At 46.7% G+C, this 21,387-nt stretch overlaps 1 protein-coding gene across 1 annotated transcript in view; it reads left to right on the top strand.

The window, feature by feature from the left end:
- LOC134402388 (cytochrome P450 2J4-like) overlaps positions 1 to 14,903 on the top strand; it is a 33,503-nt gene extending 18,600 nt beyond the window's left edge. The window contains exons 5-9 of the mRNA XM_063131815.1: positions 1,310 to 1,486; positions 4,490 to 4,631; positions 9,806 to 9,993; positions 12,805 to 12,946; positions 14,707 to 14,903. Of these exons, the coding sequence (XP_062987885.1) occupies positions 1,310 to 1,486; positions 4,490 to 4,631; positions 9,806 to 9,993; positions 12,805 to 12,946; positions 14,707 to 14,903 (846 nt within the window). The remainder of the gene's footprint in view (positions 1 to 1,309; positions 1,487 to 4,489; positions 4,632 to 9,805; positions 9,994 to 12,804; positions 12,947 to 14,706) is intronic.
- Positions 14,904 to 21,387: the final 6,484 nt, after the last annotated feature.

The following is a 21,387-nucleotide window of genomic DNA, read 5'->3' as shown; positions in this document are numbered from 1 at the left end:
GTAGTCAAGGGAGACCTTGCTTCAAATCCCTGCCCACAAAACAAAACCATTTTCTATTCCCCAAATTCTACGGGACCTGTGGCCCACTAGATGTTGTTGGACTCTATCAGCCGCAGCCCGCATGGCCAGTGGCCAGAGCTATTGAGATTTGTAGTCTAGCTGTTGGATAACAGTGCTTCCAGACACTGAGGTGGGGGTGGCAATAGAGAAGACACTCCAGTTTACGGGACCTATGTCCTCCTTTCCATATGGTCATCCTAGTTAAACTGGAGTGTCTTTGAGGTCCACCACACCTACCCATTTGTCCTGGCTTTCCCTCGAATTATCCCATAGTTTATGAAAGTTGTTGTTGTTGTTGAGCTCCATCACACCAGCTTCTGAACCTCTGCCCTGCTCCGGTGTGCACCCCAGAAGGGTTGGGCCGGGCTCCTCGGTGCTTGCTTGGGGGCAGCCAAGGGAGGCCCTGCTCCTTGTCTTCCTGCTCTGGTGTGTGTCCCAGGAGGGCTGGGTCTGCTCCAGGCTCCACGGCGCTTGCTTGGGGCCTGCTGAGGGAAGCGGCTCTGCTCCTTGTCATCCTTCCGCGCCCCCAGTGGCCACTTGCAGTTCAAGAAGAATCACACTTTCCGAGGGGCAAAATACATCGCCAAGAGGGGGGGAATAACCGCAATCACAGTAGGACATAGTCGACATCATCCGAGTCCTTCGCCGCGATAGCAGACTAAAAGGTGAGCATCGTGAGAGTCTTTTGCATGAAATATGCCATGAAAGCACACTATCAGCCTGGCGTGATGGAGCTCTTCTAATGCAGGCCCATGTAGCATGAGTCACAGTCACCCACAGCTTGCGTACATGCAGCCTCAAGAATGGTCCAGACCATTGTATCAAAGCAGTAATTCAAAGGAGTTGGTTGATGGACTGTGATACCAAGCCTGTACATGCTAGTGACAGGGGGTTGATTGGTTTCGTGTCCAGAGTGCAGGACACGGAATAATGGGCTCAAGTTAAAGGAACCCAGATTCCAGCTGGACATCAGGAAAAACTTCCTGACTGTTAGAGCAGTTCGACAATGGAATCAGTTACCTAGGGAGGCTGTGGGCTCTCCTCCACTAGAGGCCTTCAAGAGGCAGCTGGACAACCATCTGTCAGGGATGGTTTAGGGTGGATTCCGGCATAGAGCATGGTGTTGGACTCGATGGCCTTGTAGGCCCCTTCCAAATCTGCTATTCTATGATTCTATGATTGATTGGTGACATTTGTACACTGCTGAATATAATAATAACTTTTCATGTTGCTTTCACCTTCCCTGTAGCTTGGTGAACTGTTCCCATGGTTGATTATGCGTCTCCCAGGGCCTCAGCACAAAGCCTTGTCCTTCACACAGCTGGTGCTGTCCTTTGCAAAGACAGAGGTAGCGAAGCATAAGGAATGTCAGACGCTACATGAGCCACAGGATTTCATTGATTTCTATCTACTTCAAATAGAGAAAGTAAGTACCTGATTCCACCTCAAGTAATTTTCCTGCCTTATTAGAGCCTGAATAGCACCTGATCCCTGCTTGGGCCCACACTTTAAACTAAGACTCAGAGATATGCGGCCTTCCAGATGTTGTTGGATTGCAATTCCCATCAACTTTAGCCAGCGCAGCCAATAGTGAGGGATGATAGGAGTTGCAGTCCAGAAACACGTGGAAGGCTACAAGCGTGATCCCAGCCCTGCTTCAAACCATCTTGCTGCATCTGTCAGTCACAAATACTCCATATATATATATATATATATATATATATATATATATATCAATCAATGGAGATGGCTCGTAAGCCTCTTCAAGTGAAGGTGGTCTGTGGCACCTGGAGGGGAGTGCAAATTTCTACGGAGTGGTAGAAGCCTGCACCCCTACATCCAAGGTCTGGATGGGTGGAATATGATGGGATCATTTAATATTCCTAGAGTGACCATATGAAAAGGAGGACAGGGCTCCTGTATCTTTAACAGTTGCATAGAAAAGGGAATTTCAGCAGGTGTCATTTGTATATATGGAGAAAGGAAGGAAAGGAAAGGAACCTCTCGTGCAAGCACTGAGTCATTACTGACTCTAGGAGGGACGCCAGCTTTCGCTGACGTTTTCTTGGCAGGCCTTATAGCAGGGTGGTTTGCCGTTGCCTTCCCTGGCCGTTATTACCTTTCCCCCAGCTAAATGGGTACTCATTTTACCGACCTCGGGAGAATGGAAGGCTGAGTCGACCTGAGCCGGCTGCCTGAATCCAGCTTCCGCTGGGATTGAACTCAGACCGTGGGGAGAGTTTCGGCTGCAGAAACTGCTGCTTTACTGAACCTGGTGAAAATTCCCTCTTCATCACAACAGTTAAAGCTGCAGGAGCTATACTGCAGCTATACTGTGACCAGATTTAAAAGAGGGCAGGGCACCTGCAGCTTTAACTGTTGTAATGAAGAGGGAATTTCACCAGGTTCTCCATATATACAAATGACACCTGCTGAAATTCCCTTTTCAATACAACTGTTAAAGATATAGGAGCCCTGACCTCCTTTTCATATGGTCACCCTAAGTATTCCTGCTAAAACTGCCTAAAAAGGCAGTTAGCAAAGTTAAACAAAAAGGCCAAACCAAGCAAGCAATTAGCAGTCCTAAATGCACACAACGGCTATCTTAGAACAATGGGAGACCGCACATTTCTTAAGTGGAGGAAAGAAAACAGCTTTCCGCAGAAGTATTCTCGCACAGAAAAGCAGGTACAGAATAGGGTTTCAGAAGGCGTTTGTTTAGTCCATCTTGTGTTCCATTACACAAGTGAGAGCAAATGCATGTGTGCTCCCAGCAATTGAGGAGGTATGAAGGTTGGGGAAGCAGAAAGCCACACTGAAGCCTACAGAGATCCTAAGGCTGGCTATGCCCAAAGTCCCATGAATTGATTGATTGATTGCATTTTTACACTGCCCAATAGCAGAAGCTCCCTGGGCGGTTCACAAAAATTAAAACCATTCAAAGTATAAAACAAACAGTATAAACTAGGGTGACCATATGAAAAGGAGGACAGGGCTCCTGTATTTTAACAGTTGTATAGAAAAGGGGATTTCAGCAGGTGTCATTTGTATATATGGAGAACCTGGTGAAATTCCCTCTTCATCACAACATTTAAAGCTGCAGGTGCCCTGCCCTCTTTTAAATCTGGTCACTCTAGTATAGCTCCTGCAGCCTTAACCTAGAGTGACCAGATTTAAAAGAGGGCAGGGCAACGGCAGCTTTAAGCGTTGTGATGAAGAGGGTGTTTCACCAGGTTCCCCATATATACAAATGACACCTGCTGAAATTCCCTTTTCTATGCAACTGTTAAAGATACAGGAGCCCTGTCCTCCTTTTCATATAGTCACCCTACATAATATGAAATTATATTTTCTCCTGTTACTTTTCCTACATTGTTTATGGAAGATAAAATACAACGGTTAAAGATACAGGAGCCCTATCCTCCTTTTCATAGGGTCACCCTACATAAACACATGATATAAAATACAATATAGAAGCACAACCAGGAACAGACTGCAACACTGTCTCCTTCCTGTAAGTTGCAGGCAAGGTTGCAATATTCCCAACAAAATATCCATGGCAGGGGAACTCACCCACTGACACTAAATTTGTATAGGTGAGTGCATTGCCTTTGCATCCTCCTCCCAAAGGGATTCAGAAAGAGCTTTTTATGGTGTCTTATTGTGCATAGTTTTTAGGGGGGTATCTGAGAGCTCCTTTTCTATCCCCCCCTTTAATTAGGATGACCATATGAAAAGGAGGACAAGGCTCCTGTATCTTTAACAGTTGTATTGAAAAGGAAATTTCAGCAGGTGTCATTTGTATATATGGAGAACCTGGTGAAATTTCATCTTCATCACCACAGTTAAAGCTGCAGGTGCCCTGCCGTCTTTTAAATCTGGTCGCTCTAGTATGGCCTGAGTTCGATCCCAGCGGAAGTTGGTTTCAGGCAGCTGTCTTGGGTCGACTCAGCCTTCCATCCTCCTGAGGTCGGTAAAATGAGTACCCAGTGAGCTGGGGAAAAGGTAATAACAGCCAGGGAAGGCAACGGCAAACCACCCCGCTATAAGGCCTGCCAAGAAAACGTCAGTGAAAGCTGGCGCCCCTCCAAGAGTCAGTAATGACTCAGTGCTTGCACGAGAGGTTCCTTTCCTTTCCTTCCTTTCTCCATATATACAAATGACACCTGCTGAAATTCCTTTTTCTATGCAACTGTTAAAGATACAGGAGCCCTGTCCTCCTTTTCATAGGGTCACCCTAAAGCCTTTAATGGCTATTTTAGATTCCTACGCCAGGCTATGGATGTTTCCAAAGATCTCTCTGCACGGTCACCTGTGAAACAAACAATATGATACTGTGATAGGAGTCCCCACCCCACAAAGCCCAGGAAATGTTGAAGTGTGGCCTGCAATTGTAACGACATTTCATCTTTTCTATCCTCAAAAACAGAGCAATGGTGACCCCACTTCTACCTATAACGAAGAGAACCTGTCTGAATGCATTTTCGACCTCTTTGTGGCAGGCACAGAGACAACCGCTATTACTCTGCAATGGGCACTGCTCCTCATGGTGGCTAATCCAGATATTCAAGGTAAGAAAGACTTCAGCAATGGAAGCAAGACCTGCCCTTGTTTCCCTGAGGAAGAATGTGGGTGTTCCTTTAATTATTCGTTTTGTAATTCTTCCAAGGTTTCATAGTAGTTTGATTCACATCAAAAAAACAATTAAAATGGGAACATCCAGTAATATCACAAACACTCCTTAGCCTTAATCATCCATCACAGAAGTTTCATTGAATGAATGGACTTACTTCAAAGTAAATGGATCTGATAGTGAACTAAAATGGAGGCGTTTGATATATACACATAATATAGGGTGACCATATGAAAAGGAGGACCGGGCTCCTGTATCTTTAACAGTTGTATTAAAAAGGAAATTTCGGCAGGTGTCATTTGTATATACGGGGAACCTGGTGAAATTCCCTCTTCATCACAACGCTTAAAGCTGCCGTTGCCCTGCCCTCTTTTAAATCTGGTCACTCTAGTATAGCTCCTGCAGCTTTAACTGTTGTGATGAAAAGGAAATTTCACCAGGTTCTCCATATATACAAATGACACCTGCTGAAATTTCCTTTTCAACACAACTGTCAAAGATACAGGAGCCCTGTCCTCCTTTTCATAGGGTCAGCCTACGCTAGCCCCCTCCCCAGGTTCTGTTGGAGCTTAAGAACATCAGAAGTGCCCTGATGCTGGATCAGACCAAGGGTCCATCTAGCCCAGCACTCTGTTCACACAGGGGCCAGCCAGCCATCGGCTAGGGATGAACAAGCAGGACATGGTGCAACAGCACCCTCCCACCCATGTTCCCCAGCAACTGATGCACCCAGGCTTACTGCCTCGAATACTGGAGAGAGCACCCAACCATCAGGACGTGTAGCCCTTGATAGCCTTCGCCTCCAGGAATTCATCCAACCCCCTTTTAAAGCCATCCTAATGGGTAGCCATCACGACATCTTGTGGTAGTGAGTTCCATAATTTAACTCTGCGCTGTGTGAAGAAGTCCTTCCTTTTGTTTGTCCTGGATCTCCCACCAATCAGCTTCATGGGACGACCCTGGGTTCTAGTATTATTGGAGAGGGATAAAAATGTCTCCTTATCCACATTTTCCATACCATGCTTGCTCTTCCCCGTCTTCTGACGATGAGGACTCAAGGGGATGCAGGACAAAACGGGTGAGTGCTCACCCTACTGCTGCTCCCCCCCCTAATCCCCGTGAGCTGGAACACATGAGCCTCTGCTGAGCACTCATGAGGCTCACAGACCCTTGACAACTGCCCTCCCTGGCTTCCGTGTCCCCCTGGCATTAATGGCAGCTGCCATTAACGCAGCGGGGGGGGGGCAGGGGAGACGCGCAACTTCCGGAGGCATCGGAAATGGCAGTACGACAATGGACTCTTGTTGGACTCTTCCCCCCCCCCCAGGGCAAACTGCCATCTTGGCCCTGTGGGGAAGAAGAAGGACCGAGGGGACAGGAGCAGGCAGAAGTAACATCGGGGCCTGCTCCTGCTGGACTCTCCACCCCCCCCACAGGGCAAACTGCCATCTTGGCCCTGTGGGGAAGAAGAAGGACCGAGGGGACAGGAGCAGGCAGAAGTAACATCGGGGCCTGCTCCTGCTGGACTCTTCCCCCCACCCACAGGGCAAACTGCCATCTTGGCCCTGTGGGGAAGAAGAAGGACCGAGGGGACAGGAGCAGGCAGAAGTAACATCGGGGCCTGCTCCAGTTGGACTCCCCTCCTTCGAGAGCAGGACAATCCCATCAGCCCTTTCCCCAGTCCACTTAATTTCTCTCTCTCTTTACCTCTTCCCTCCTGAACTCCTTTTCCTTGTGTGTCATGTCTTTATTAGACTGTAAGCCTGAGGGCAGGGGCTGTCTCTTTTGCTAAGTGTAAGCTGCTCCGAGAGCCTTTTTTGGCTGAGGAGCGGGGTATAAATATGATAAATAAATAATAAATAAATAAACCAGTTATCTAGGGAGGTTGTGGGCTCTTCCACACTGGAGGCACTCAAGAGGCAGCTGGACAACCATCTGTCAGGTGCGCTTTAAGATGGATTCCTGCATTGAGCAGGGGGTTGGACGTGATGGCCTTATAGGCCCCTTCCAACTTCTATGATTCTGTGATTCTATGATTGGACCGCAGTGATGACCATGTACAAGACCTAGCCTTTTGGTGCGTCTGTGTTCCGTTTGAGTTCCCTTTGCCTTTACACAGTAGTGGCACCTGGATGGATTATCTTTATTACTTTGCGTTTCGTTGTTACCCGTTTCATGGTTTCTGTTCCGTAGCTCCAAGATTGCCATTGTATCACGGTGCCCGAGTCTTCTGTGCCAGAGGCAGGGGCAGCTGCTTTCATCTCCACGCAGTTGGGCCACGTTGGCTTGCTGACCTGAACCGAACTCATAGACTCACAGACTCCTCCATTTTCAAATGCTTGTGCATATAAAACACAGGTTTTGGTTGCTGAGCACTTCTTGTCTTCAAAGGGTATTGCAAAAACTCTTTTGACTATTGCAGACAGACGCACCAAACCTGTTGCATTTGAAGTCAGGAATGAACAAGACATATTGGTATATAGTTGCAAAATTTTTATCTGGTTATTGGCATTGCAATGCTCCACTCCCTGTGCCTTGAACTTTCATAGTTTGCCCATTTGCGGTTTGGTCTTTTCCATAATTACTTTCATGAAGCTCATCCAAAAAATTCACTGGAAAATGCACTGCGGCTAGTACATTCACTGTCTGTAACCCAGTTCTTTGATTCTGGCTCATTCTTGCTGGCCAGTTGCCATGAGGCTCCTTGATCAAACAGGAAATTATGCCCTCTAGTTCCTGCATGTGTAAAAACTTGCTTCTCATGCTTCTTTTGTTCTGTTGGTTTAAAATTTTGGAAGTTACTATTACATCTCTTTCAGCCAGAAAGTTGAATCTTTCCAGAATAGTATTGTTGTTTCGAATTCTAGATCTGCCCGCTGTGTCTTCATTGGTTCTGATTTGTGTTGCAGTTGGATTTCCTTCAAGCTTGAGTCCATAATCCGACAATTAAATAACATTAAAAAAAAAATTCAGCAGCTCAATATTTTCCAGGTGTTTTTTGATAGTATAGAAAGGATAATTGACTTAGGCTGATATACCAACTGCGCCCTTATCTGGACGGAAATAGCCTAGCTACAGTTATCCATGTTCTGATAACCTCTCATTTGGATTACTGCAATGCGTTGTATGTGGGGCTGCCTTTGAAAATGGTCCGGAAACTTCAACTGGTACAAAACAGGGCAGCACGGTTACTAACAAGGACTGGCCGACGAGACCACATCACGCCAGTCCATTTCCAGCTTCATTGGCTGCCAGTCTTGGTCCGGGCCCGATTCAAAGTGCTGGTATTAACATTTAAAGCCCTAAACGGCTTGGGGCCAGGCTATCTGAAGGAACGCCTCCTCCCATATGTACCTGCCCAGACCCTAAGATCATCCTCAGGGGTCCTTCTCCGTGAGCCCCTGCCAAAGGAAGTGAGGCAGGTGGCTACCAGGAGGAGGGCCTTCTCTGCTGTGGCACCCCGGCTGTGGAATGAGCTCCCTAAGGAGGTTCGCTTGGCACTTACATTATATGCTTTTAGACACCAGTTGAAGACCTTTTTTATTCTCCCAGCATTTTAACGGTCTATAAATAAATTTTAACTTGGTGTTTTAAATTTGTAATTTTGCATTGCTGCTGTTTTTATGTGGTTGAGCTTTTATATTGTATTTTATATTATGGTTTTATACTGTTGTTTTATACTTTGAATGGTTTAAATTTTTGTGAACCGCCCAGAGAGCTTCGGCTATTGGGCGGTATAGAAAGGTAATAAATAAATAAATAAATAAATAAATACTACTCCTGATGGCTATTTTTACCTCCAGCATCAGAGGCAGTGGCTCAATGGCTACTAGTCCTGATGGCTATGTGCTACCTCCAGTATTAGAGGCAGTAAGCCTATATGCACCAGTTGCTGGGGAACATGGGTGGGAGGGTGCTGTTGCACCCGTCTCCTGCTTGGTTGGTCCCTGGTCAACAGCTGGTCGGCCACTGTGGGAACAGAGTGTTGAAGTAGATGGACCCTTGGTTTGATCCAGCGTAGCTCTTCTTATGTTCTTATAAGTAGAGCACAATCCTGTTGGGTTGCTGCCTGCGCTACATGGAAGTCTCCAGTCTTGGAGGCTTCCGAGTATCTGTGTCCTGGCACCTTGCTGCCAGCAGAGCAGGAGGAGTGATGGAGGTGATTTTTGCATTTCCATCCCCCTTTTAATTTTTTTCCCACTAGAGAGGCCTGATTCCAGCTGGACATCAGGAAAAACTTCCTGACTGTTAGAGCAGCACGGCAATGGAACCAATGACCCAGGGAGGTGGTGGGCTCTCCCACCCTAGAGGCCTTCAAGAGGCAGCAGGACAGCCACCTGTCAGGGATGCTTTAAGGTGTTTTCCTGCATTGAGCAGGGGTTTGGACTTAATGGCCTTAGAGGCCCCTTCCAACTCTACTTCCAACTCTACTATTCTATGATTCTATAGTGGAGTTGTGCTGGTGGAGGCAAACATGGTACCCTGGCCTCCCCTTCCCTCCTCCTCATCTGAGATCATGATACCAACCTCAGAAGAGGAACTGCTGTGGACCTTTCCATGGTCTTTGGGAGGGGTGGCTGGGATTGAAAATCTGAGCGAGGATTTTCACCTCTTGAGGTAGTAGCTCTGTCTGCACTCCCAGAAGGCAAAACCCACTGTATCCTATAGAGAATGTCTTGGGGCTATAGGATTACACCCTTATAGAACCTTTCGTTTGGTTAATCTAACTTTCCCTACGCTTAGGCAGGCCTTTATGACCCTTCATTTTCAGGCAGTGCCATCTACCGTGATCAATGTCCCATATCACTGGACTCCTTTGGCTCAGTTTCTTTGTGGAATCTCTCCACATTCCCGCCACCCCCACATCATTTTTATTTGGGGCACCATTTTGCATTTTGTGCTACTATTTTAATGTGATTACATTCAAAGCTCAGTGGTTATTTGGGTTTCTTTTTTGTAACTCCATGGAATAATTTCATGTTGGAATAAATGTCCTTTAATGATCGCCTGATTTTCTGAGATATCAGAACACACACACACACACACACACACACACACACACACACACACCAGTAGCAATAGTAAAGCATCCTTTTCCATCATTTCCTTCAGATAAAGTCTACAAAGAGATGGAAGACGTTTTGGGTCCCTCTCATTCAATCTGCTATGAAGACCGGAAGAGGCTGCCCTACACCAATGCTGTAATCCATGAGGTCCTGCGTGTAAAATATGCCTTACCAATTGGGATCCCCAGACGATGTGTAAAAGATGTGAACATGCATGGGTTCATCATTCCCAAGGTATAGAAAAGTGTTGCAGCTGCACTCCTGTATGCCAAGAGCATCCAAGGCTGGCAATTTAAGAGATGTCTACATGGGAACGGCTTGTGTGTAGTGCGAGATCCAAAGAGCAAGAAGCCCCCTCCCCCATCTCCAAAATCAAAAGCTAAAAGTCAAGAAACGGCCAACTTGTGTAGTGATCTGGGATGAGAATTTGGAACTCAAAGGCCCTGTTCAGACAACATGCTAAACCATGATGGTTAAGCGTTTTGAGGTAAACATTATGGTGTGTCGTGTGAAATTCATAGAATCATAGAATAGTAGAGTTGGAAGGGGCCTACAAGGCCATCGAGTCCAACCCCTTGCTCAATGCAGGAATCCACCCTAAAGCATCCCTGACAGGTGGCTGTCCAGCTGCCTCTTGAATGCCTCTAGTGTGGGAGAGCCCAAAACATGCCTAGGTAATATAATAATAATAATAATAATAATAATAATAATAATAATAATAATTTATTATATAATAATAATAATAATAATAATAATAATAATAATAATAATAATTTGCCAGTGATGAGGCAGTGCCTTATGATGGAGCAGCCACGGGATACTTCAGATCCTGGTCTCTCCCCACCCACTGTCATGCCCTCTTTTTACCTTCCAGAAGCCGTCCAAGGTCACTTTGTAGGCATCATAGTTCTTTCCACAGTGGCTGTGCTCGGGTAGAAGGAGGGATCTGGTTTCAGAGTCCCCTCCCAAGGTCATAGAATCATAGAATAGCAGAGTTGGAAGGGGCCTACAAGGCCATCGAGTCCAACCGCCTGCTCAATGCAGGAATCCACCCTAAAGCATCCCTGACAGATGGTTGTCCAGCTGCCTCTTGAATGACTTTAGTGTGGGAGAGCCCACAACCTCCCTAACTGGTTCCATTGTCGTACTGCTCTAACAGTCAGGAAGTTTTTCCTGATGTCCAGCTGGAATCTGGCTTCCTGTAACTTGAGCCCATTATTCCATGTCCTGCACTCTGGGATGATCGAAAAGAGATCCTGGCCCTCCTCTGTGTGACAACCTTTCAAGTATTTGAAGAGTGCTATCATGTCTCCCCTCAATCTTCTCTTCTCCAGGCTAAACATGCCCAGTTCTTTCCATAGTGGCTACATTACCATAGTTGAAACATGCTCACTAACCACTTGCAGCAAAATGGTTAGTGGCCTAACCATGGCTTAGCACGTTGTCTGAACGGGCCCGTAGTTGCCCTAACCACCATTCCTCCTCTCATGTGTGAATGGGGCCAGACTCTCTATGCCAAGGTAGATGCTGGAAGTGTGCCTCATCTGTGACCACCACCCAGGGCTGCCTTTGCTGGGAGACCTTGAAATCCCAGTTGGCAGTCACAGGAAATCCTCAAGCACATCAAAGCCTGGGCTCAGCATCTTTCCTGTTGCACCTGTAGAGCCCCACCTGCCGCTTGGACTGGAGAGCTGCTTCCCTAGGATACTTCTGTGATTTAAAGCCAGGAATTGGAGCAGGGGGCGAGGCAATGTAATTCCTTACCTTGAGTTGTAAGTCTATATGCTTGCTTGTCCTCAGTCCTGTAACTAGAGGGAAAGGCTTACAAATAAAAGATGCCTCCACTTCCTGGTGGACTCTTGTAATTACGGAGGCTTTGGAAGAAGCCTGTGTGCACCAGGTGCTGGGGAACATGGGTGGGAGGGTGCTGTTGCACCATGTCCTGCTTTGTTGGTCCCTGGCCGATGGCTGGTTGGCCACTGTGTGAGTAAAAAATAGCCAAAGGCAATGGTGGAACTGAGTAATCTTCAACAATAATATTAGTAAAAGTTTTATTAAAGTGACAGGTGCCTATGCGTTTCGAACGCGGTTGCGTACTTCCTCAGGGCTTTCTCTAAAAAACAAAGAAGTCCTTTGTATAATAATATTTACAGTTAGAGGCATTTTACAAGTATCTGTACCTTAAAAATTTATAATATCTAGTACAGATACTTGTAAAATGCGTCTAATTGTAAATATTATGATACAAAGGACTTCTTTGTTTTTTAGAGAAAGCCCTGAGGAAGAACGCAACCGCGTTCAAAACGCGTAGGCACCTGGCACTTTAATAAAACTTTTACTAATATTATTGTTGAAGATTACTCGGTTCCACCCTTGCCTTTGGCTATTTTTTACTCCCCTACGGGGTTTTCCTTGCTTTCGCACTTGGCCACTGTGTGAACAGAGTGCTGGACTAGATGGACCCTTGGTGTGATCCAGCATCAAGGCACTTCTGATGTTCTTAAGATGGGTTTAACGTACCCTTTCCAGAGGATCTGTACACATCGGCCTTTAAGAATAGAACCCTCTCAAAATGGCAGACAAGATACAAACGATACAAAAATATGCTCATGACAAATAGCCCTTTTCTACCCTCATCTCAGGCGGTAGCTAGACCTAAGGTTTATCCCAGGATCATCCCGGGTTCGTCCCTGCCTGAGCGCTGGATGCCCTGTGTGGCTCTTAGGTGAACAGGTTTGACCCCAGGACAATCCTGGGATAAACCTTAGGTCTAGCTACGGCCTCAATCTGTCTCCCTACAACACACAACCCCCGGTACCTCACCTGCCGTTACTTTCTTTCTTTCATGCAAACTGTTTATATGTGTCTATGAGGGGACATGTGTTATATATGTATAACACAAACATATATATGTATAACACACACACATATATATGTGTGTGTCTATGTGTGTGAGAGAGAAGGGGGTGAGTTTAGATCGCTACTTTTGGCGTAGAGGTGTGTACCGGTCCAGGTGTATTCTGAGTCAACTTTTGTTCCTTTCAGGGGACCTTCGTTATTCCAGATCTGCGCTCTGTACTTCTTGATCCTAAGCAATGGAGAAAACCCAGAGAGTTCAACCCCCAAAATTTTTTGGACCAGGATGGAAATTTTATGCCTAGAGAGGATTTTTTGCCATTTGGAGCAGGTAAATGTGGGAATAACGTCCTGTTGCGTTGCATGGTTTGTTTCAAAGAGATTGAGGGACAATGTAGATTTAATGGTGGGCATCCGAGATCGAATCTCCTGTAATTTTTAAATAATTAAAGAATATTCTAGCGCTGGGGTGGATGAGGTTTAACCTCTTCCTCACCCCACTCTCCTAACTTGTGAGCATCGCCTTCCTTTTGACACGTTCAGGGACACATACCTCCCCCTGGAGTGAAGTCAGGCTCCTAACAGTGTGGACCTGGAGGTTTAAAGGGAGGTACGGAAGAAACCATGATGATTACACTGGGATTTGAGGGTGGTGGGATTTGGGGAGGTGGTGCCTTGCTTTACCAATCCAGATTCTTTTCCTAGGGTGTTTTCTACTTTAATGGAGGGGGGCGGGGGCGGGGAAACCAGCATGCTTACCAGGGTTTCTTCTTCTGGAGTCTTTCCACTTTTGCAACTAGCTAGTTTAGATGGCAACCATGTGGTTTTGAATTGAAAATGCTATTCTCTGTTAAATGAAACACCATCATCTGGTGGTGGAACCATAGCGTTGCACCAGCTTTACATGCTGGGAAATCCCACGATAATTTAAATACTGCATTATCTCTGGGTTTTGGGTTTTTTTAAAGTGAGATTCCTGGGGATGAGTGTAGGAGGCGTGCTGGAGGTTCACGGTGTCATGTAAAGGATCCACAAGCCTCCGTGAGTGGCCAGTCACGACCGTGCAATAAATCACTGATGTAGAGAAGCTCTTATATTCAAATCTAGTTGCTGACCAACTAGATAATAGGTGGAGTAGGTTATGACTCACTGTCATGACACAGGCCTCACACACCAGGCCTTGTCGCACACAAACCCTCCTCAAACCAAGCGCCACCACTTGAACCACCTGAGGGTAGGGTAAAACACAACCTTTCCCTCATAGGAGAGGGTAAAGGCTAGAATCTGAAAAGGTTTTACTGTGTATGTAATAAGCTGAAGGTTATGTGTATATAAGGTGTTTACAATAGTAACTGTAGAGCAGGTGATGAAGCCAAGCAGACACATGGTTTGAGGTGACAAAACAAAATAAAATGTTTATTTTTGTCTGACAGATCTTAGTTACTTCAAATTCAAGTTAACCTGCTTAATCTACTACCGTATTTCTTCGATTCTAAGACGCACTCCCCCCTCCCCATATAAACACCTCTAAAAATGGGGTGCATCTTAGAATCGCAGGTGCGTTTATTATTACTTAGAATCAAAGCTTTTTTTCTGTTGGTGGCACTGAAATTAGTGTGCGTCTTACAATCGATGGCATCTTAGAATCGAAGAAATATTTATTTATTTATTTATTTATTACATTTCTATACCGCCCAATAGCCGAAGCTCTCTGGGCGGTTCACAGAAATTAAAACCATAATAAAACAACCAACATGTTAAAAGCACAATTACAAAATACAGTATAAAAAGCACAACCAGGATAAATACGGTAGTTTTAATAAAAACGGTAATCTTAAGTCTCTTAAAATCTTATCTCCTTTCACTCTCCACACCACTGACAATCCTAACTGACACTCCCAACTCCCAACCAACAACCAACCCAAGCTCTAGACTCCTCCCATTTATACTCCTCCCACTTTCACAGCATCATCAGCCCACACCAACTCAGTCCAACATTCTGCACTCACTAGACATACAAATCCAGACATACCGAAGGGAACAGAACTGTGGGGTAATGCCACACTCACTTTCCCCTCAATCCTTCTACAGGACATCGGGTTTGCCTCGGGGAGCAGATGGCGAAGATGGAACTCTTCTTTTTCTTTACCAAACTGCTGAGGACATTCAGGCTCCAGCTGCCAGAAGGCGTGACTGAAAAAGAAATCAATAAAGAACCGGTCATGGGGCTGGCATTCCATCCCCACCCTTTTAAACTCTGTGCTATTCCCCACTACGATTCGTCGTAAACCATGTAAAGCACATAAAAATAATTACAATGCCTTTTTTATTACTGAAACTTTCGCTGTCATTACTCCTCCGTTTCGTCTGAGATTCTGCCTCAACTTGTTCATTGCTTAGACTCCCTCTGCCCTAGAATGCCTCCAGACTATCAGTCCTTCAGGCTGATCTATCATTTATTTATTTATTTATTTATTTAAGGATTTTTATGCCGCCATTCAGCCAAAAAAGGCTCTCACGGCGGCTTACAAAAGTATTTCTTGACAGTCCCTGCCCACAGGCTTACAATCTAAAAGACATGACACAAAAGGAAAGGGGATTGGGAGGGAGGAGGAGGAGGGGGAAAAGGAAAGCAAATTCAGGCACTACAATCTTAGTTGGAAAGTTCAGCAGTTACAGGTGACAGCAGGAGGGAGGGGGCTCTGAGCTGGAGCTGGACCCAGGCACGGTGGAGAGGTGCCTGGCTGCTGCTTCCTCCCTCACTGGTGGCCTCTGCAGAGACAGTTGGTAGCAGGAGGGAGGGGGCTCTGAGCTGGAGCTGGACCCAGGCACAGTGGAGAGGTGCCTGGCTGCTGCTTCCTCCCTCACTGGTGGCCTCTGCAGAGACAGTTGGTAGCAGGAGGGAGGGGGCTCTCAGCTGGACCCAGGCACGGTGGAGAGGTGCCTGGCTGCTGCTTCCTCCCTCACTGGTGGCCTCTGCAGAGACAGTTGGTAGCAGGAGGGAGGGGGCTCTGAGCTGGAGCTGGACCCAGGCACGGTGGAGAGGTGCCTGGCTGCTGCTTCCTCCCTCGCTGGTGGCCTCTCCAGAGACAGTTGACAACAGGAGGGAGGGGGCTCTCAGCTGGAGCTGGACCCAGGCACGGTGGAGAGGTGCCTGGCTGCTGCTTCCTCCCTCGCTGGTGGCCTCTCCAGAGACAGTTGACAGCAGGAGGGAGGGGGCTCTCAGCTGGAGCTGGACCCAGGCACGGTGGAGAGGTGCCTGGCTGCTGCTTCCTCCCTCGCTGGTGGCCTCTGCAGAGACAGTTGACAGCAGGAGGGAGGGGGCTCTCAGCTGGAGCTGGACCCAGGCACGGTGGAGAGGTGCCTGGCTGCTGCTTCCTCCCTCACTGGTGGCCTCTGCAGAGACAGTTGACAGCAGGAGGGAGGGGGCTCTCAGCTGGAGCTGGACCCAGGCACGGTGGAGAGGTGCCTGGCTGCTGCTTCCTCCCTCACTGGTGGCCTCTCCAGAGACAGTTGACAGCAGGAGGGAGCAGGCTCTCAGATGGAGCTGGACCCAGGCACAATGGAGAGGTGCCTGGCTGCTGCTTCCTCCCTCCTATCATGAAACTAGGGCCTTAGCTAGACAGGGCGAAATCCTGAGGCAAACCCCGGGATTGTCCCTGTGCGTACACATGATGCACAGGGGATTCCGGGATTAGGAAGGGATCATCCCTCCCTTGCTCCGGCGATCTCGCCCTAACTTTAGGCATGCTTTTTCCACGGTCTTGGGCTGAAGCTGAGACCGTGGAATGTGTGTGTGGATGTGGGGTGGGGAAAGTGGGGGAATTTTTTTTTTTTTAAAAAAACTTACCTTTTGTGCACCAGCACTCATGCGCATCTTCTGTTTCTTTTTTAAAAAACCAAAATGGCGGGTGCGATGTCCTCTCCTTCCGAAGCTGTCGCATGTAGACAGAAGGGGGGATCTCGTGATAAAAACTTTGTGAGATCTTCACCCCTCTGTTGTGCAATTGCAGGTAGGTCTAGTTGAGGCCTAGGTCATTGTCGCTTAGGGCTGACCTGAAATACCACCCTGCCCCCTTTTGTCACCTCATTTGAAAGAGAGACAATTGGATTTTGGGGTGGGGGCTAAAATGGTTTAATTAATTTCTTTGTTACAAATATATCCCGGCTTTTCTCCAAGGAGCCTAAGGCAGTATAGCTGATCCTCCTCCTCCTCTCCGTGTTATCCTCACAACAACTTTGTGAGGTTGGTTAGGTTGAGGGTCAGTGACTGGCCCAAAGTCACCCAGTGAACTTCATGGCTGAGTGGGGATTAGAACTTGGATCTCCTGAATTCCAGTCCATCACATAATAATAATAATAATAATAATAATAATAATAATAATAATAATAATAATTTATTTATTTCTTACCCACCTCTCCTTCTGGATTGAGGCGGGAAACAACATTAAATATAATAATACAATATAAATCAAATGCATAAAACTGATCAAAAGAGCATATAAAGAGCATGTTGTAAACCGCCCAGAGAGCTTCGGCTATGGGGCTGTATAGAAATGTAATAAATAAATAAATAAATAAATAAATAAATAAATAAATAAAAAACCAATACAATATTAAAATAATAATACAATATAAATCAAATGCATGAAACTGATTAAAAGAGCATGTAAAAGCAATATAATATTAAAATAACAATCAGAACCTCTTAAAATTCTTTAGGTTTAAAATTCATCTGGGTAGACCTGCCAGAAGAGGTAAGTCTTTTAAAAGTTTCTTAAACTTGGAGAGAGAGTTAAGTTGACGAATTGCCTCTGGCAGGTCATTCCACAGTCTGTGGGCGGCAGAAGAAAAGGTTGTATGGGTAACAGTTGTCAGCCTACTTCTGGCTGACCGGAGTAAATTCTTCCCAGAGGACCTGAGTGTACCCATAGGTAACCTGGACCCAAACCATGTAGGGCTTAAAGGTAATAGCCAGCACTTTATACTTCACCCAGAAACTAATTGGCAGCCAATGAAGAGATTTTAAAGTTGGTGTAATAGGCTCACCCCAAGGTGTACCGGTGATCAACCTGGCTGCCATATTTTGAACTAGTTGAAATTTCCAAACTAGGTACAAAGATGTCCCTATGTACAGCGCATTGCAGAAGTTGAGGCTCGAAGTTACCAGTGCGTGCATTACTGTCTTTAGGGCCTTAGCTAGACCTAAGGATTATCCCAGGCAAATGGAGGGGTCGTCCTGCCTGCTCCTGGGATCCTGTGTGTCATTTGGATGCACAGGGATGTAGGGCTGTGCACCAGCCCCACCCCCCAAACTGCTTCAAGGCCCGTTCTGGAACTTTTGGATCGGGCCTGAACTGGTTCACGCCGATCCAACTTTCCCCCGACCCGCTCCAGATCGGATCCCGGAGCGAGATCCGAAGGGTTGGATTGTGATTCGCCTGCCATTTTGGCCCCCCTTCCCACTTACTTGCCTCCACAGCAGACGGCAGGTAAGTGGGGAAGGGGGGACAAAATGGGGGGTGAATAAGTCCCCCTTCCCCCTTACCTGGCTCCACCATCCGCCACCACATGGACCACAGTGGTGGCGGGCAGCAGAGCCAGGTAAGGCCCCCCTCCCCCCCACTTACCTGCCTCTGTTGCAGTCCGGCGGCGGGGGCAGGTAAACCCCCTCCCCCCCTGCCCCCTTACCTGGCTCCACCACCGTAGCCGCACGGACTATGGCAGTGCCAGGTAAGTCCCCCTCCCCCCCCCACTTACTTTTTGTTGGAGCTCCAGATCGAAGCAAAGGATCCGCTTTGTCTTGATCCGCTTCGTCTCGATCCGCAGCTCCTCCGACCTGACCCGTCTCCGCCTTTGTTGGAGGCGAATCAGGCCACTCCGCTATCGCTTCTATGAACCAAACTGAAGCGGAGCACAGCCCTACAGGGATGATCCCGGGACGATCCCAGGATATAGGCCTGGTCTAGCCATGGCCAGTCTTCCAACTCTAGGAAAGGGCGCAGCTAGCATATCAGCTGAAGCTGATAGTAGGCACTCCTGGCCATCATATCTATCTGAGCTGCCATTTGGAGCGACGGCTCCAGAAGCACCCCCCAAGCTGCAAATGCAGTCTTTCAGGGGGAGTGTAGCCCCATCCAGAACTGGTTGACACACCTCCAAACCCAGGTTAGGGCCCTTGACAGTAAGCACCTCCGTCTTGTCTGGATTCAGCTTCAGTTTGTTTTTCCTCATCCAGCCTGCTATTCAATTACCCTTGACATTTACTGTTTACATTTACAGTGGCTGTTCTGAACCAGTGCCTGGACAAGGTAATGGACTGGATGAGGGCTAATAAACTGAGACTCAATCCAGACAAGATGGAGGTACTGTTAGTGGATGGTTCATCTATTCGGCGAGGTGATGTTTGCCCTGTTTGGGGGTGCTCTTGGATCCAGAACTGTCACTTGAGGCACAAGTGAACTCAGTGGCAAAGAGCACCTTTTATCAGCTTAGGTTGATATACCAACTACGCCCTTATCTGGACGGAGATAGCCTAGCTACAGTTCTCCATGCTCTGATAACCCCTCGTTTGGATTACTGCAATGCGTTCTACGTGGGGCTGCCTTTGAAAACGGTCCGGAAGCTTCAGCTGATACAAAACAGGGCAGCCCATTTAATAACAGGGACTGGCTGACGAGACCACATTACGCCAGTCCTTTAACAACTTCATTGGCTGCCAGTCCAGGTCCGGGCCCGATTCAAAGTGCTGGTATTGACATTCAAAGCCCTAAATGGTTTGGGGCCAGGTTATTTGAAGGAACGCCTCCTCCCATATGTACCTGCCCGGACCTTAAGATCATCTACAGGGGCCCTTCTCCGTGAGCCCCTGCCAAAGGAAGTGAGGCAGGTGGCTACTAGGAGCAGGGCCTTCTCCACTGAGGCACCCCAGCTGTGGAATGAGGTCCAGAGAGGTCCACCTGGCGCCTACACTGTACTGCTTTCGTCGCCAGCTGAAGACCTTTTTATTCTCTCAGTATTTTAACACTTAAATTTAACTTAAATTTAAATTTTACTGTTCTAACTCTGTATTTTAATCTTATATCAATTTTGCTGCGTGGTTTTTATCCTGGTTGTGATTTTTATACCGTATTTTGTATTTGTGCTTTTAACCTGTTGGTTGTTTTATTATGGTTTTAATTTTTGTGAACCGCCCAGAGAGCTTCGGCTATTGGGCGGTATAAAAATATAATAAATAAATAAAATAAAATAAAAATAAATAATAAAAAAATAAAATTTACAGTCCAGCACTGATATGTAGCACCTGTGTGTAAATCTGTGCCAAAGTCCTGTTTTTCTTTCTTCTAGGGCAGCGTTCCTCAACCTGGGGCGCTCCAGATGTGTTGGACAGTCCAACACATCTGGAGCGCCCCAGGTTGAGGAAGGCTGTTCTAGGGCTTAACCCTCTGTGGGTAAATTTTCCAGCCCTGACAATTAGCTGATGCTGTTGTTGAAGGTATAGAGAAATATATTTGGGTGTCATCAGCATACTGATAGCACCCCACCCTACACCCCTGGATGATCTCTCAGTGGCTTCATACAGCATTGGGGATAGGATAGGATAGGACGGTGCCTTGTGGTATGCCATATGACAGCTCCTTCTTTGAGGAGCCGCTATCCCCAAGCATCACCATCTGGAACCTACCCAAGAGGTAGGACAGGAACCATTGGAGCACAGTGCCCCCGATTCCCAACCCCCTCAGGCGTTCCAGAAGGATACCACAATCAATGGTATCAAAAGCTGCTGAGAGGTCCAAAAGTACTAGCAGGGACACACTCTCTCTTTCAATACTCATGTGAAGATCGTCCACTAAGGCGACCGTATGTTAGGAAGGCAGCCACAAGCATTATCTGCTTTTAAGTGTTTTATTAGGCAATTCCAATTACCCGGCTAATAAATCTCTCAGCCAGTACAACAAGGAGATAAGCGAGAAGCAGGGTCAGGTTTCAGAGTCTTGGTGTGTTAGAGTTCAGGTTAGCAGCATCTGGAACAGGAGCTTAGTAAGGGTTGTCAAGTCCGAGTCCAAGATAACACACTGGATCAGAAGCCAGGAAGTGTGGTCAGCCGGTCCGGGGTCACAGAGAGGCAGGAGCAGGATGGAGAAGTGATGTCAGTTCAGTCTGAAGTCGAAGGCAGGAGTGAAACGGAGAAGCGATGTAAATCAGGCCTCCTGACCCTTTGAATGTTGCAGAACACAAGATATTCCCATGTCAACGTCTCCTCATTGCCAGCCTTGGATATTCTTGGGATACAGGAGTGCAGCTGCAATACATTTCTATACGTTGGGAATGATGAACCCATGCATGTTCACATCTTTCACACATCATCTTGGGACCCCGATTGGTAAGGCGTATTTTACACGCAGGATCTCATGGATCACAGCATTGGTGTGGGGTAGTCTCTTCCGGTCTTGATAGCAGATTGAATGAGAGGAACCCAAAACATCGTCCATCTCTTTGTAGACTTTATCTGAGGGAAATAATAACAACAATAATAAATTTATTTCTTACCCGCCTCTCCGTTTGGATCGAGGTGAGGAACAACAATAAGTATAACAACATAAAACTGAATTAAAAACATAGCATAATAATAGTAACAACAACAACAACAACAATAATAATAATAATTTGTTACCCGCCTCTCCCTCTGGATTGAGGTGGGGTCCAACATAAATGCAAATGCTATAAAATACATATAATTAAAACATTTAAAACTAATACATTATTAAAAGC

This window comes from Elgaria multicarinata, chromosome 8 (genome assembly GCF_023053635.1).
Source record: "Elgaria multicarinata webbii isolate HBS135686 ecotype San Diego chromosome 8, rElgMul1.1.pri, whole genome shotgun sequence".
Lineage (NCBI taxonomy): Eukaryota > Metazoa > Chordata > Lepidosauria > Squamata > Anguidae > Elgaria > Elgaria multicarinata.
The sequence above is the reverse complement of the archived record's forward strand: the minus strand, read 5'-3'. Positions and strand labels throughout refer to the sequence as shown.